This window comes from Scyliorhinus torazame, chromosome 2 (genome assembly GCF_047496885.1).
Source record: "Scyliorhinus torazame isolate Kashiwa2021f chromosome 2, sScyTor2.1, whole genome shotgun sequence".
Classification (NCBI taxonomy): Eukaryota; Metazoa; Chordata; class Chondrichthyes; order Carcharhiniformes; family Scyliorhinidae; genus Scyliorhinus; species Scyliorhinus torazame.
The window spans coordinates 221304681-221321083 of NC_092708.1; the positions used below are offsets into that span (position 1 = coordinate 221304681).

At 46.2% G+C, this 16403-nt stretch overlaps 1 protein-coding gene across 2 annotated transcripts in view; it reads left to right on the top strand.

Moving 5' to 3' along the window:
• Nucleotides 1-16403, top strand: part of LOC140396113 (dynein regulatory complex protein 11-like) — a 291112-nt gene that overhangs the window by 158765 nt on the left and 115944 nt on the right. For both annotated transcript variants that reach the window (XM_072484239.1, XM_072484248.1), the window contains exon 13: nt 3413-3495. In XM_072484239.1, coding sequence (XP_072340340.1) covers nt 3413-3495 — 83 coding nt within the window. The remainder of the gene's footprint in view (nt 1-3412; nt 3496-16403) is intronic.

Sequence of the window (16403 nt, forward strand, 5' to 3'; positions counted from 1 at the left end):
AACACCATTGCCGAAGCCGGCAAGGCAGTCATGCAGCTGCACCTGCCGCTGACTACCCACTGTGAACTTAGGGCCATGGATCGTATGGGTGCCCCCCAGGCCACTCCCCTATTTGCCTCTGGTCACAGCTGACCCATTCAGCTGTATGGGTGCGCTCCAGCACAACCAGTGCAATCTTGTTGGCTGGTATGAGTGTGTGTGATTGTAATGTGTATATGCGGCTGCATCTTGTCAGCCTCCCAAGTGTCAATCACGGACCTGACAAATTCATCGCCGTTTTTCATTGGAATCGATTGTGTTCCACGTGGCGCCACTGCTAGCCCCTCCACATTTGCTGAATCGGTCCAGGTTTGGCGCCAGTTTTGCTGTTGTGACAGTCCACAAATCCTGCCCCAGTGTCAACATTGTGTCAAAAACGGAGAATCCAGCCCAAGCATATCTGGCTTCAGTGGCCAATGCTGATGCTCACATAGGTAAGGAGCTGCATCGATCAGTGATGGCACAGCCTCAACAGAACTATGGCTCTAAGCCTTGCTCAGGGATAATTAAGTACCCTGAGTATGCATCCCTTCCGTGTTGAGGAGCAACATACACCCTCAGTTGATGTGTCTGCTTGAGGGTTAGAATAAAAGAATCCTTACAATGCAGAAAGAGGGCATCCGGCCCATCGAGTCTGCACCGACTCTCCAAAAGAGCACTCTACCTAGGTCCACTCCCCCACCCACCCCGTCCTACCTCTGTAACCTAACCTACACATCCCTGGACAGTAAGGGCAATTTAGCATGGCCAATCCAGCTAACCTGTACCTCTTTGCAGTATGAGAGGAAACTGGAGCACCCGGAGGGTTCAATGTTGAACAGCTTGCTAGAGTGAATAAGATTGTTGAACGTCTTTCTGCATTGGATCCAGTTTCTCTGGACCACACACTTAACTGTGGCTGTGACTGATTCCCTCTGCAGATTAAAGTGGGACTCAGAAACAATCCCACTGTTCATTTGAAGCCAATGGGAATCCTGCCCTATGATTCAGTTGTTGGTTACCAATGAGTGAAGTCTGTCATTGTATTGCTAAAACACGTATGTGGGAATTACTCATTGTTGATATGGTGCAAATGGTTTGTGGCTCATGGGCTCATCTTTGGCCCCTTTAAAGTTCAAAGTTCATTTTTAACCAAGCCAGCCATGTAACTGTAAGGACTGTTAAACAGAGTCAATAATGCATTTAAAAAAAATAAATATTTTATTCTCTATTTTCACATTTTCTTCAGAATTTACACCCCACCAACAAACAGTAAATGGTAACGAATACAATGTCAATCCCCTTATTAACTACAACGATCCCATCCTCGCACCACCCCCCACACAACGGCCCACCTAACAATATAAGCATCAAGTAAAACAAACCCTTCCAAGCTGGAACAAAAAGGAAAAAAGAAAAAGGAATCCGGAATCGCCTATGGTCATCATTGACATATATAGTCACCCCCCCCCCCCAATACTCAATGCCATCCAATCCCCGAAAGAGTACCGTGAATGACGCCCATGAATTGTAGACCCCCCTCCCAGACTCCTCCCCTCCACTTCCTCTTGTAAACTCCTCCCCCCAACCTCGGTTCCTTCTCCCAACTTTTCACCCCAGCTAGACTCACCAAAACCTGTTCTACCAGGCTCCGATGGCCGCAGCCCCTCCCCCATCTCACTCTCGTCACTGGCCGACTTAAACTGGCCAGCGTGGAGGCCCCTGCCCGGGTCTCCTTCCCCCTTGCCCGGTCCCAGGAAAACCAAGAAATGCAATCCCCGCATACATACCCAAGGCCCAAAGAACCATCATTGCAAATGAAAGTCCCATCTCTTTCCTTGTCCAAATACATACAGCGTCGACTCATTTAGTACATACACCAACACGTAGTGAAAAAATAAAATTACATGAGACTACATCGGTACACAACCATTTCTCAATTCTGCCACAGTCCTTCTGCCTTCGCAAACTCCTCTGCCCCAAAATAAAAGTCCTTGGATTTGTAGGTCACCCTCAACTTAGCTGGATATACTATGCCGCACCGCACCTTGCTGATGTACAGTGCCTTCTTCACCCGGCTGAAGGCAGCCCGCCTCCTTGCCAGCTCCACTGTAAAGTCCTGATATATGCGTATACCAGCTCCAGCCCACTGCACCACCCGCTTCTGCTTTGTCCAGCACAGGACTTTTTCCTTCATGCTATACCTATGGAAACACAGAGTTACTACTCTTGGCGGCTCACTCACCTTTGGTACAGGCCTCCACGACCGATGAGCCCGATCCAGTTCATATCGGGAGGGATCGTCCCCCTCCCCCAATAGCTTTGCCAACATCGTGGCAAAATACTTCGTCGGCCTCGGGCCTTCCACCCCTTCGGGCAGACCCACAATCCTCAGATTCTAGCCAATAATGCATTGAATGTTATTTCTCACTTCAGTTTTAACAAACAAAATCTGCAAAGAACATTGTCCCAGAATTACTATACAGCATATTAGCAAAGATGTTTAACATCAAGCTCAATCATAACAACAGCACTAAATATTAAACCGCTTATCACGCTAACATAAATGGACATTTACAAAATGCTGCTCTCTCAGAACAAAACCTGGCTGCTTTCTGCAATACAAAACAATATTCAACCTGATGTGAATTGAATAAACAGAGAATGTTTGAAGCTGAAATCAAGGCTTTGTATTTAAAGACCATTCGGGATACCAGGCAAATGAAATATTCTACCAGTGTTCAACCCAAAGACACAATACAATGGGTTGAAATACTAACAGGATGAGTTTGTTTCGTTTGGAGCTCTGTGGAATTGTGTTCACACCAAATTATTTAACAATACCAATTACCGCAGAAGTAAAATATCATGAAATTAAGCATCCAACAAGTATTCTAAAATAATTGCCCGGAGTTAAAAAGAGATAAAGAAGAAACATATAAATCATGTACACACTTTAAAACTGTCTAAGAGCTTCTGTGGAATCTGAACTGGCTGGTAGACTTGCATATTTAACATTTTAGTTGATACTGATCCCAGCTGACATCCTTGTATTCTTATCCAGGAAATAAGCATTACTAATACATAACTAAAAGGTGAAACATAACTAAAATGTGAAATAACACCAGGAATGCCAAATAGCCACATCAGCCAAACTTTTCAACGAGTTAGTATCTTCAAGAGTTAAGTGCATGGTTCATAGAATGACACTGCTCAGGAGGAAGCCCATTGTACCAACAGTCAGAGGTAAACCCTCCACCATTTAAATTAGCCATTGTGCAGTTCCTTGGATAATTAAAATAGTTATTATAGAAATGTGCTCATCAATGGATACACATATTTGAACCATGGTATAAATAGATATGCACTAAAAGTTCATCTTGATTTTATATAGGACAATTGATTCCCTCTATGAAGAATTAATTCGTGAAGGTATACTCATACGACCAAGAAATGTACGACTCTCTGATTTTATAGGTATGGAGAAAAATTTTCCACTTTTGTAAATGATACTTGTGAGTTGAACAGGTTGATCTGACGTATTAGGGGCGTCATTCTCCGACCCCCCAGCGGGTCGGAGAATGGCCGTTGGCCGCCGTGAATCCCGCCCCCGCTGGTTGCCGAAGTCTCCGGCACCGGATATTCGGCGGGGGCGGGAATCGGTCCACACCGGTTGGCGGGCCCCCCCGCTGGATTCTCCGGCCCGGATGGGCCGAAGTACCGCCGATAAATTGCCTGTCCCGCCGGCGTGGATTAAACCACCTTTAGAACAGCGGGACAAGGCGGCGTGGGCGGGCTATGGGGTCCTGGGGGGGGTGCGGGGCGATCTGGCCCGGGGGGGTGCCCCCGCGGTGGCCTGGCCCGCGATCAGGGCCCACCGATCCGCAGGCGGGCCTGTGCCGTGGGGGCACTCTTTCCCTTCCGCCTCCGCCACGGTCTCCACCATGGCGGAGGCGGAAGAGACTCCCTCCACTGCGCATGCGCGGGAAACTGTCAGCGGCCGCTGACGCTCCCGCGCATGCGCCGCCCCGAGATGTCATTTCCGCGCCAGCTGGCGGGGCAACAAAGGCCGTTTCCACCAGCTGGCGGGGCGGAAATCCCTCCGGCGTCGGCCTAGCCCCTCAATGTTGGGGCTCGGCCCCCAAAGATGCGGAGCATTCCGCACCTTTGGGGCGGCGCGATGCCCGTCTGATTGGCACCGTTTTGGGCGCCAGTCGGCGGACCTCGCGGCGTTTCGGGAGAATTTCGCCCTAGGTTCTGGACAGCCTCTGAGAAAATTAAACAATTTTTAAGGGAAAGTGTTTTTTATTCATTTACTGTATCATTCATAAGTTTACATGGAGGCCTACAAATACAGCCTATTTTAATATAACGCTGAATATCTTGAGGGGGAGAAGAAAGCACAACAGCGTCTATTCTTCCACAGGAAACTAAGGAAATTCGGCATGTCCACATTAACTCATAGCAATGTTTACAGATGCACCCTAGAAAGCATCCTATCTGGCTGCATCACAGCCTGGTATGGCAACTGCTCGGCCCAAGACCGTAACAGACTACAGCGGGTCTTGAACACCGCCCAGTCTATCACACAAATCCGCCTCCCATCCATTGACTCTGTCTACACCTCCCACTGCCTTGGGTAGCGTGCAGCATAATCAAAGACCCCTCCCACCCGGCATACTCAATCTCCCAACTTCTCCCAACGGAGATTTAAAAAGCGCGGGAGCTGCGAGTCGGAGCAGAGATTTTAAAAGAGCAGGAGCTGCGAGTCGGAGCGGAGATTTAAAAAGCGCAGGAGCTGCGAGTCGGAGCGGAGATTTAAAAAGCGCGGGAGCTGCGAGTCGGAGCGGAGATTTAAAAAGCGCGGGAGCTGCGAGTCGGAGCGGAGATTCAAAAAGATCGCAGCCTAGTTTCGGGAGCCGTTCGGAGGAGGAGGAGCAGTCTCTGTCAGGGAGAGAACCTGAGAACATCCAAGACCCTCAGAAGGTAAGTAAGTGATTTTTACTCATTTTTACTTTTATTACCTTTTCAAATTGTGTGTGTGTGGTGGTGGGGGGGGGGGAATTGAAGTGATATCACAGAAAAGCTGTGACCTGAGTGGCTGGTTGGAAATCTACACTAAATTTAAAAATTAAACATTGGTAACTAATTAAACATAATTACTTAATTATTATTTAGAGGGGTATCTAAGCCAGAGATCGGAGAGTACTATATTTAGCTTTCACATTTATAGTAGAAATCTAGTGCTAGGAAACAGATAGTTAACAGTAACTTTTTAAAATTAAAAAAAAACTTTTAACTTTAATTTACTAATTAATTGACGCAATGTCAGTTAGAGGGGTGCAGTGCTCGGACTGTGAGATGTGGCAGGTCCGGGAGGCTTCCAGCGTCCCGGATGGCTTCATCTGCAGAAAGTGCACCCAACTGCAGCTCCTCACAGACCGCATGGTTCGGTTGGAGCGGCAATTGGATGCACTTAGGAGCATGCAGGTGGCGGAAAGCGTCGTAAATATCAGTTATATAAATGTGGTCACACCCAAGGTGCAGGCAGGGAAATGGGTGACCACCAGAAAGGGCAGGCAGTCAGTGCAGGAATCCCCTGTGGTTCTCCCCCTCTCGAACAGGTATACCCCTTTGGATACTGTCGGGGGGGATAACGTAGCAGGGGCAACCGGCAGCAGCCAGAGCAGTGGCACCATGGCTGGCTCTGATGTTCAGAAGGGAGGGTCAAAGCACAGAAGAGCAATAGTAATAGGGGACTCTATAGTCGGGGGCACAGATAGGCGCTTCTGTGGACATGAAAGAGACTCCAGGATGGTATGTTGCCTCCCTGGTGCCAGGGTCCAGGATGTCTCCGAACGGGTAGAGGGCATCCTGAAGGGGGAGGGCAAACAGGCAGAGGTCGTTGTACATATTGGTACTAACAACCTAGGCAGGAAGGGAATGAGGTCCTGCAGCAGGAGTTCAGGGAGCTCGGCAGAAAGTTAAAAGACAGGACCTCTAGGGTTGTAATCTCGGGAATACTCCCTGCGCCACGTGCCAGTGAGGCTAGAAATAGAAAGATAGAGCAGCTAAACACGTGGCTAAACAGCTGGTGTAGGAGGGAGGGTTTTCGTTATCTGGACCACGGGGAGCTCTTCCGGGGCAGGTGTGACCTATATAAGAAGGACGGGTTGCATCTAAACTGGAGAGGCATAAATATCCTGGCCGCGAGGTTTTCTAGAGTCACACGGGAGGGTTTAAACTAGTATGGCAGGGGGGTGGGCACGGTAGCAATAGGTCAGAAGGTGAGAGCATTTAGGGAGAACTAGGGAATAGGGACTCTGAGGCAGAGCAGACAGGGAGAAGTTGCTGAACACAGCGGGTCTGGTGGCCTGAAGTGCATATGTTTTAATGCAAGGAGCATTACGGGTAAGGCAGATGAACTTAGAGCTTGGATTAGTACTTGGAACTATGATGTTGCCATTACAGAGACCTGGTTGAGGGAAGGGCAGGATTGGCAGCTAAACGTTCCAGGATTTAGATGTTTCAAGCGGGATAGAGGGGGATGTAAAAGGGGTGGCGGAGTTGCGCTACTGGTTAGGGAGGATATCACAGCTGTACTACGGGAGGACACCTCAGAGGGCAGTGAGGCTATATGGGTAGAGATCGGGAATAAGAAGGGTGCAGTCACAATGTTGGGGGTTTACTACAGGCCTCCCAACAGCCAGCGGGAGATAGAGGAGCAGATAGGTAGACAGATTTTGGAAAAGAGTAAAAACAACAGGGTTGTGGTGATGGGAGACTTCAACTTCCCCAATATTGACTGGGACTCACTTAGTGCCAGGGACTTAGACGGGGCAGAGTTTGTAAGGAGCATCCAGGAGGGCTTCTTAAAACAATATGTAGACAGTCCAACTAGGGAAGGGGCGGTACTGGACCTGGTATTGGGGAATGAGCCCGGCCAGGTGGTAGAAGTTTCAGTAGGGGAGCATTTCGGGAACAGTGACCACAATTCAGTAAGTTTTAAAGTGCTGGTGGACAAGGATAAGAGTGGTCCAAGGGTGAATGTGCTAAATTGGGTGAAGGCTAATTATAACAATATTAGGCGGGAACTGAAGAACCTAGATTGGGGGCGGATGTTTGAGGGCAAACCAACATCTGACATGTGGGAGGCTTTCAAGTGTCAGTTGAAAGGAATTCAGGACCGGCATGTTCCTGTCAGGAAGAAGGATAAATACGGCAATTTTCGGGAACCTTGGATAACGAGAGATATTGTAGGCCTCATCAAAAAGAAAAAGGAGGTATTTGTCAGGGCTAAAAGGCTGGGAACAGACGAAGCCTGTGTGGAATATAAGGAAAGTAGGAAGGAACTTAGCAAGGAGTCAGGAGGGCTAGAAGGGGTCACGAAAAGTCATTGGCAAATAGGGTTAAGGAAAATCCCAAGGCTTTTTACACGTACATAAAACAAGAGGGTAGCCAGGGAAAAGGTTGGCCCACTGAAGGATAGGCAAGGGAATCTATGTGTGGAACCAGAGGAAATGGGCGAGGTACTAAATGAATACTTTGCATCAGTATTCACCAAAGAGAAGGAATTGGTGGATGTTGAGTCTGAAGAAGGTTGTGTAGATAGCCTGGGTCACATTGAGATCCAAAAAGATGAGGTGTTGGGCGTCTTAAAAAATATTAAGTTAGATAAGTCCCCAGGGCCTGATGGGATCTACCCCAGAATACTGAAGGAGGCTGGAGAGGAAATTGCTGAGGCCTTGATAGAAATCTTTGGATCCTCACTGTCTTCAGGTGATGTCCCGGAGGACTGGAGAATAGCCAATGTTGTTCCTCTGTTTAAGAAGGGTAGCAAGGATAATCCCGGGAACTACAGGCCGGTGAGCCTTACTTCAGTGGTAGGGAAATTACTGGAGAGAATTCTTCGAGACAGGATCTACTCCCATTTGGAAGCAAATGGACGTATTAGTGAGAGGCAGCATGGTTTTGTGAAGGAGAGGTCGTGTCTCACTAACTTCATAGAGGTTTCCGAGGAGGTCACAAAGATGATTGATGCAGGTAGGGCAGTGGATGTTGTCTATATGGACTTCAGTAAGGCCTTTGACAAGGTCCCTCATGGTAGACTAGTACAAATGGTGAAGTCACACGGGATCAGGGGTGAGCTGGCAAGGTGGATACAGAACTGGATAGGTCATAAAAGGCGGAGAGTAGCAATGGAAGGATGCTTTTCTAATTGGAGGGCTGTGACCAGTGGTTTTCCGCAGGGATCAGTGCTAGGACCTTTGCTGTTTGTAGTATATATAAATGATTTGGAGGAAAATGTAACTGGTCTGATTAGTAAGTTTGCAGACGACACAAAGGTTAGTGGAATTGCGGATAGCGATGAGGACTGTCAGAAGATACAGCAGGATTTAGATTGTTTGGAGACTTGGGCGGAGAGATGGCAGATGGAGTTTAATCCGGATAAATGTGAGGTAATGCATTTTGGAAGGTCTAATTCAGGTAGGGAATATACAGTGAATGGTAGAACCCTCAAGAGTATTGAAAGTCAGAGAGATCTAGGAGTACAGGTCCACAGGTCACTGAAAGGGGCAACACAGGTGGAGAAGGTAGTCAAGACGGCATACGGCATGCTTGCCTTCATTGGCCGGGGCATTGAGTATAAGAATTGGCAAGTCATGTTGCAGCTGTATAGAACCTTAGTTAGGCCACACTTGGAGTATAGTGTTCAATTCTGGTCGCCGCACTACCAGAAGGATGTGGAGGCTTTAGAGAGGGTGCAGAAGAGATTTACCAGAATGTTGCCTGGTATGGAGGGCATTAGCTATGAGGAGCAGATGAATAAACTCGGTTTGTTCTCACTGGAACGACGGAGGTTGAGGGGCGACCTGATAGAGGTCTACAAAATTATGAGGGGCATAGACAGAGTGGATAGTCAGAGGCTTTTCCCCAGGGTAGAGGGGTCAATTACTAGGGGGCATGGGTTTAAGTTGCGAGGGGCAAGGTTTAGAGGAGATGTACGAGGCAAGTTTCTTTACACAGAGGGTAGTGGGTGTCTGGAACTCGCTACTGGAGGAGGTGGTGGAAGCAGGGACGATAGTGACATTTAAGGGGCATCTTGACAAATACATGAACAGGATGGGAATAGAGGGATACGGACCCAGGAAGTGTAGAAGATTGTAGTTTAGTCGGGCAGCATGGTCGGCACGGGCTTGGAGGGCCGAAGGGCCTGTTCCTGCGCTGTACATTTCTTTGTTCTTCATCGGGCAGGAGATACAAAAGTCTGAGAACACATGCTAACCGATTCTAAAACAGCTTCTTCCCCACTGTTACCAGACTCCTAAACAACCCTCGTATGGACTGATCTGATCTCTTCACACATCTTCTCTACCGAGTAGCTCTTCACCACTGCCTGTGTCTATGTATTTACATCATGTATTTTATGTTTGCCTGATTATGGTTTTTTTTCATGTACGGAATGATCTGACTGAGCTGTACGCACAACAATACTTTCCACTGTACCTCAGTACACATGACTATAAACAAATCCACCAATCCAATCCAAGCCTTATAACAGGAACATTCCAAATACTCTCACGTAAGGGGTGGAATCTGGTGAATCTCATTAGAGTGGGAAATTAGACGGCATGGCTGTCAAAGGAGGTTGGAGTAAACGAGAGGGCGGTTGGGGTATGTCTGTACAAGGAAGATGGTTACGGTATGTCTATACAAGGGAGGATGGGGTATATACGAGGGCGGGAGGTTGGGATATGTGTACAAGGGAGGGAGGTTGGGGTATGTGTACGAGGGAGTGAGGTTGGGGTATGTCTGTATGAAGGAGGGAGGTTGCGGTGTAGCTACATGAGGGAGGGAGGTTGGGGTATGTCTACATGAGGAACGGAGGTTGGGGTATGTCAATACGAGGGACGGAGGTTGGGATATGTCTATACGGGGAGGGAGGTTGGGGTATGTCAATACGAGGGAAGGAGGTTGGAGTATGTCTGTACGAGGGAGGGAGGTTGGAGTATGTCTATATGAGAGATGGAGGTTGGGGTATGTCAATACGAGGGAGGGAGGTTGGGATATGTCTATACCGGGAAGGAGGTTGGGGTATGTCTTTTTTTACTAAAACATTTTATTGAGGCATTTATAATTTTAACATTTTAACATATCAACATTATAAATAGCAGAGCGGCCCTACACATGTAAAAACCCCACAGTAACATACACAGCTTCCCCCCGCCCTAACTCCTAGCTACCCATATATTAGACTCACTGCCCTTATTCTCCACTTCCCTGCCTCCCCCTTCCCCCCCTTTCCGCTGGTTGGGGTATGTCTGTACGAGGGACAGAGGTTGGGGTATGTCTATACGAGGGTAGGAGGATGGGATATGTCTATACGAGGGAAGGAGGTTGGGATATGTCTATACGAGGGAAGGAGGTTGGGGTATTTCTATACGGGGAGGGAGGTTGGAGTATGTCTGTATGTGGAGGGTTGGGGTTTTTGGGAGGGAGGTTGGGGTGTATATATATATATATATATATATATATGCGACTGAGGGAGGCTGGAGTATGTATATACAAGGCACGGATATTGGGGTACGTCTATACGAGGGAGGGGGGTTGGAGTATGTCTTTACGAGGGAGGGAGGTTGGGGTATGTCTGTACGAGGGAGGGAGGTTGGGTTATGTCTGTACAAGGGAGGGAGGTTGGGGTATGTCTGCACAAGGGCGGGAGGTTGAGGTCTGTCTGTACGAGGGAGGGAGATTGGGGTATGTCTGTACGAGGGAGGGAGGTTGGGGTGTAGCTACATGAGGGAGGGAGGTTGGGGTATGACTGCACGAGGGAGGGAGGTTGGGGTATGTTTGTACTGTTATGGGCGAGGTGTTTTCAGAACCCCAAAATGTATCGTGGAGTTCAACCAACCTCCCCCTTTTATGGATTGTTGCTTTTGAAGCACACGGCTTGTTCCCCAGGTGTGATATTACAATTATGGACACGTGGTTTTTAACACAAAACAATGTTTATTCCATGAACTCAACTTAACCTTTTAAATAAACATTGGTCCCTTAACACCCCTTACTTCAAAGATAACCCCGAAAATAATACAACACTAAATAATCCCTCAAAATGTTCCTTCAAACATCCAAAAGGCTTCCCCTTTAACAACAGACATGAGGTTACATTCAATATACTTATAGTCTTTGGATTTGCAGACATCAACAGACCAGTTCTGTGTTTTCTTCTTGCAACTCACTGGAAACACACAGACACACCCAAGCTGCTCTCTCAAACTGGCTTTATCCTTTCAAGCAACTCACAGCAAACCAGAACTTCTGAAACTGCTGTCTCAAACTGGCTTTCTCCTTTTAAGCAGCTCACAGCAAACCAGCCAGGCACTTTTCAGCTGCTCTCAGCAAAACACACAGACACACCCAAGCTGCTCTCTCAAACCGAAACCAAAAGCAGAAGTGAGCTCAGCTCCCCCCCCTGTGACATCACTTCAGTAATATGATCAGCTTCATTTGTTAAAGGTACATTTCTTCAACATCCAATTCTTAAAGGCACTCTCACATGACACCTCCCCCCAAGAAAAAAAAAATAAGCCATCAACTTCAAGATTGTTTCATTTTTCACTTTTGCACCATCCACTAAGAAATGTACACAGTAAATATACGTTTCGTCTTAAAAAAAAACACACGCAAACAGGTATAATAATATAGCGCATTTTTCTTTGTTCTTCTTCCTCCAAACGAAAACCTTCTCGATTGACAGTCTCTTTGAACAAAGTCTCTGCATGATCCATCCATTCCTCTACTCCTCGGCATTTTTCTTTAGAATCAGATACTTTAGTTCAATCTGACCACAGAGCCCATTGCAATTCTCCAATATAGGAGCATTGGTGATCGCAGCTTTCAGGCAGTCAAATGCCTGTTGAAAGTCCACTGTCCATTGAAATTTTTTGACGTTTCTTTAGCAAGTCCATCAGTGGAGTAATCACGCTACAAAACCTTTGCACAAATGTTCGATCAAATCCACTCATGCTAAGAAATCGCATTATTTCCCTTCGTCTTGAGGGTATCGGAAACTCCTCAAGGAAAGTGATTTGAGCTTCTCCAAATTCACTTTCGGCTAGGTTCATCACCAACCCCACATCCTGAAGTCGATCGAAGAACTCCATACGATGTTTTAAATGTTCTTTCCATGTCTGGAAGTTGGAAATAAAAGCAGATTGTCCCACTTTCTCAATGCAATCCTTCAAACGTGGGATAGAGTAAGAGTCCGGTTCTGATAACTGCATTCTCCTTTCTATAGTCCACACACAACCGTTGCGTACCGTCTGGTTGAGGTACCATCACTGTGGGTGAGCTCCATTGGCTGCAACCCACTTCAATTATGCCATTTTTAAGCATACTCTCAATCTCTTTGTTGACCTGTGCCAATTTTAAAGGATTAAGTCTATATGGATGTTGTTTGATAGGAACAGCATTTCCCACATCTACATCATGTATAGCCATTTTAGTACTTCCCAATTTATCCCTACATACTTGCCCATGTGATATCAATAACTCTTTCAGGTCAGTTCGTTTTTCCTCTGGAAGGTAACTTAACAATTCATCCCAATTTTTAAGCGCATCCTCATTTTCCAATTTAATTTGAGGTATGTCAAATTCACAGTCATCTGGATTTGGTTCGTCACTTTGAGTTAGAATCATTAAAACCTTTTTCTCTCCTTCCCTTTCAAAGTACATTTTAAGCATATTCACATGACACACTCAGTGAGTCTTCCTTCTGTCTGGTCTTTTTACCACATAATTCACCTCACTTAATTTCCTTTCAATCTGATACGGTCCACAAAACCTAGCTTTTAAAGGCTCCCCTACCACTGGTAACAACACTAAAACTTTATCCCCACTTGCAAAACTACTAACTTTGGATTTCTTGTCCGCTACCCGTTTCACCACATTTTGTGCAACTTTCAAATGTTGTCTAGCCAATTCACCTGCTCTATTTAATCATTCCCTAAAAGTTGACACGTAATCCAATATTGTAATTTCCAATTTCTCACCCAACAATTTTTGCTTAATCAATTTAAGTGGTCCTCTTACCTCATGACCAAAAATTAGTTCAAACGGACTAAATTTGGTAGACTCATTAGGTGCATCCCTAATTGCAAACAGTACGAATGGAATTCCCTTATCCCAATCCTCTGGATGATCGAGACAATACGCCCTCAACATTGTCTTTAATGTCTGATGCCACCTTTCTAACACTCCCTGCGATTCTGGATGGTACGCAGTTGATTTAAATTGTTTTATTCCTAATCTATCCATAACTTCTTTGAATAACTTTGAAGTAAAATCAGGAAAGGAGAGGTCACCCTGTTAGGGGTTTTCTATAGGCTTCCGAAAAGTTCCAGAGATGTAAAGGAAAGGATTGCAAAGATGATTCTGGATAGGAGCGAAAGCAACAGGGTAGTTGTTATGGGGGACTTTAACTTTCCAAATATTGACTGGAAATGCTATAGTTCGAGTACTTTAGGTGGATCTGTTTTTGTCCAATGTGTGCAGGAGGGTTTCCTGACACAGTATGTAGATAGGCCAACGAGAGGCAAGGCCGTATTGGATTTGGTACTGGGTAATGAACCAGGACAGGTGTTAGATTTGGAGGTAGGTGAGCACTTTGGTGATAGTGACCACAATTCGATTACGTTTACTTTAGTGATGGAAAGGGATAGGTATATACCGCAGGGCAAGAGTTATATCTGGGGGAAAGGCAATTATGATGCGATAAGGCAAGACTTAGGATGTATCAGATGGAGAGGAAAACTGCAATGGATGGGCACAGTGGAGATGTGGAGCTTGTTCAAGGAACAGCTACTGCGTGTCCTTGATAAGTATGTGCCTGTCAGGCTGGGAGGAAGTGGTCGAGCAAGGGAATCGTGGTTTACTAAGGCAGTCGAAACACTTGTCAACAGGAAGAAGGAGGCTTATGTAAAGATGAGACATGAAGGTTCAGTAAGGGCGCTCGAGAGTTACAAGTTAGCTAGGAAGGACCTAAAGGGAGAGCTAAGAAGAGCCAGGAGGGGACATGAGAAGTCTTTGGCAGGTAGGATCAAGGATAACCCTAAAGCTTTCTATAGATATGTCAGGAATAAAAGAATGACTTGGGTAAGAGTAGGGCCAGTCAAGGACAGTAGTGGGAAGTTGTGCTTGGAGTCCGAGGAGATGGGAGAGGTGCTAAATGAATATTTTTCGCCAGTATTCACACCGGAAAAAGACAACGTTGTCGAGGAGAATACTGAGATTCAGGCTACCAGACTAGAAGAGCTTGAGGTTCATAAGGAGGAGGTGTTCTGGAAAGGGTGAAAATAGAGAAGCTCCCTGGGCTGGATGGGATTTATCCTAGGATTCTTTGGGACTCTAGGGAGGAGATTGCTGAGCCTTTGGCTTTGATATTTAAGTCATCTTTGTCAACAGGAATAGTGCCAGAAGACTGGAGGATAGCAAATGTTGTCCCATTGTTCAAGAAGGGGAGTAGAGACAACCCCGGTAACTATAGACCAGTGAGCCTTACTTCTGTTGTGGGCAAAATCTTGGAAAGGTTTATAAGAGATAGGGTGTATAATCATCTGGAAAGGAATAATTTGATTAGATATAGTCAACACGGTTTCGTGAAGGGTAGGTCGTGCCTCACAAACCTTATTGAGTTCTTTGAGAAGGTGACCAAACAGGTGGATGAGGCTAAAGTAGTTGATGTGGTGTATATGGATTTCAGTAAAGCGTTTGATAAGGTTCCCCACGGTAGGCTACTGCAGAAAATACGGAAGCATGGGATTCAGGGAGATTTAGCAGTTTGGATCAGAAATTGGCTAGCTGGAAGAAGACAAAGGGTGGTGGTTGATGGGAAGTGTTCAAACTGGAGTCCAGTTACTAGTGGTGTACCACAAGGATCTTTTTTGGGGCCACTGCTGTTTGTCATTTTTATAAATGACCTGGAGGAGGGCGTAGAAGGATGGGTGAGTAAATTTGCAGATGACACTAAAGTCGATGGAGTTGTGGACAGTGCGGAAGGATGTTACAAGTTACAGAGGGACATAGATAAGCTGCAGCGCTGGGCTGAGAGGTGGCAAATGGAGTTTAATGCAGAAAAGTGTGAGGTGATTCATTTTGGAAGGAATAACAGGAAGACAGAGTACTGGGCTAATGGTAAGATTCTTGGCAGTGTGGATGAGCAGAGAGATCTCGGTGTCCATGTGCACAGATCCCTGAAAGTTGCCACTCAGTTTGAGAGGGTTGCTAAGAAGGCGTACAGTGTGTTAGCTTTTATTGATAGGGGGATTGAGTTTCGGAGCCATGAGGTCATGTTGCAGCTGTACAAAACTCTGGTGCGGCCGCATTTGGAGTATAGCGTGCAATTCTGGTCACCGCATTATAGGAAGGATGTGGAAGCATTGGAAAGGGTGCAGAGGAGATTTACCAGAATGTTGCATGGTATGGAGGGAAGATCTTATGAGGAAAGGCTGAGGGACTTGAGGCTGTTTTCGTTAGAGAGAAGAAGGTTAAGAGGTGACTTAATTGAGGCATACAAGTGATCAGAGGATTGGATAGGGTGGACAGTGAGAGCCTTTTTCCTCGGATGGTTATGTCTTGCACGAGGGGATCTAGCTTTAAATTGAGGGGAGATAGATATAAGACAGACGTCAGAGGTAGGTTCTCTACTCAGAGAGTAGTAAGGGTGTGGAATGCCCTGCCTGCAACAGTAGTGGACTCGCCAACACTAAGGGTATTTAAATGGTCATTGGATAGACATATGGACGATAAGGGAATAGTGCAAATGGGCTTTAGAGTGGTTTCACAGGTTGGCGCAACATCGAGGGCTGAAGGGCCTGTACTGCTCTGTAATGTTCGATGCTCTATTCCTCTGCCGTATATGCTTTCTGATATATCCGTTTTATTTCTACATCTTTCTGTTGTAACTCCGCCAATTTTCCTGAACTAAAAATATCCGCCTCATCCTCCACCTGTTCTTGTTCAACCATCTGATCAAAAATCGTTTCTGATAATTGCACTTCAAATTCATCTTCACTCTTTGATTTCTCCTCTTGTCTTAACCTGTGACTTTGTGACCTTGTTACTACACAATCCGGAAAAATCCCAGGATATTCGTCCTTCAACCCTTCAGTTGTCTGATTTTCCACTGGGTTATCAACCACAGTAGGCATCACTCCCACCTGTGATCCAGCTATATAATTACCCAAAATAAACTGTATTCCTGTATAAGATAGTTTATCTATTACTCCTACTACCACTTCACCATTCTTCACTGGACTTTCCAACCTTTCCTTATATAATGGAACGCTACTCCTCTCACCTTGAATTCCACATATCACCACCTT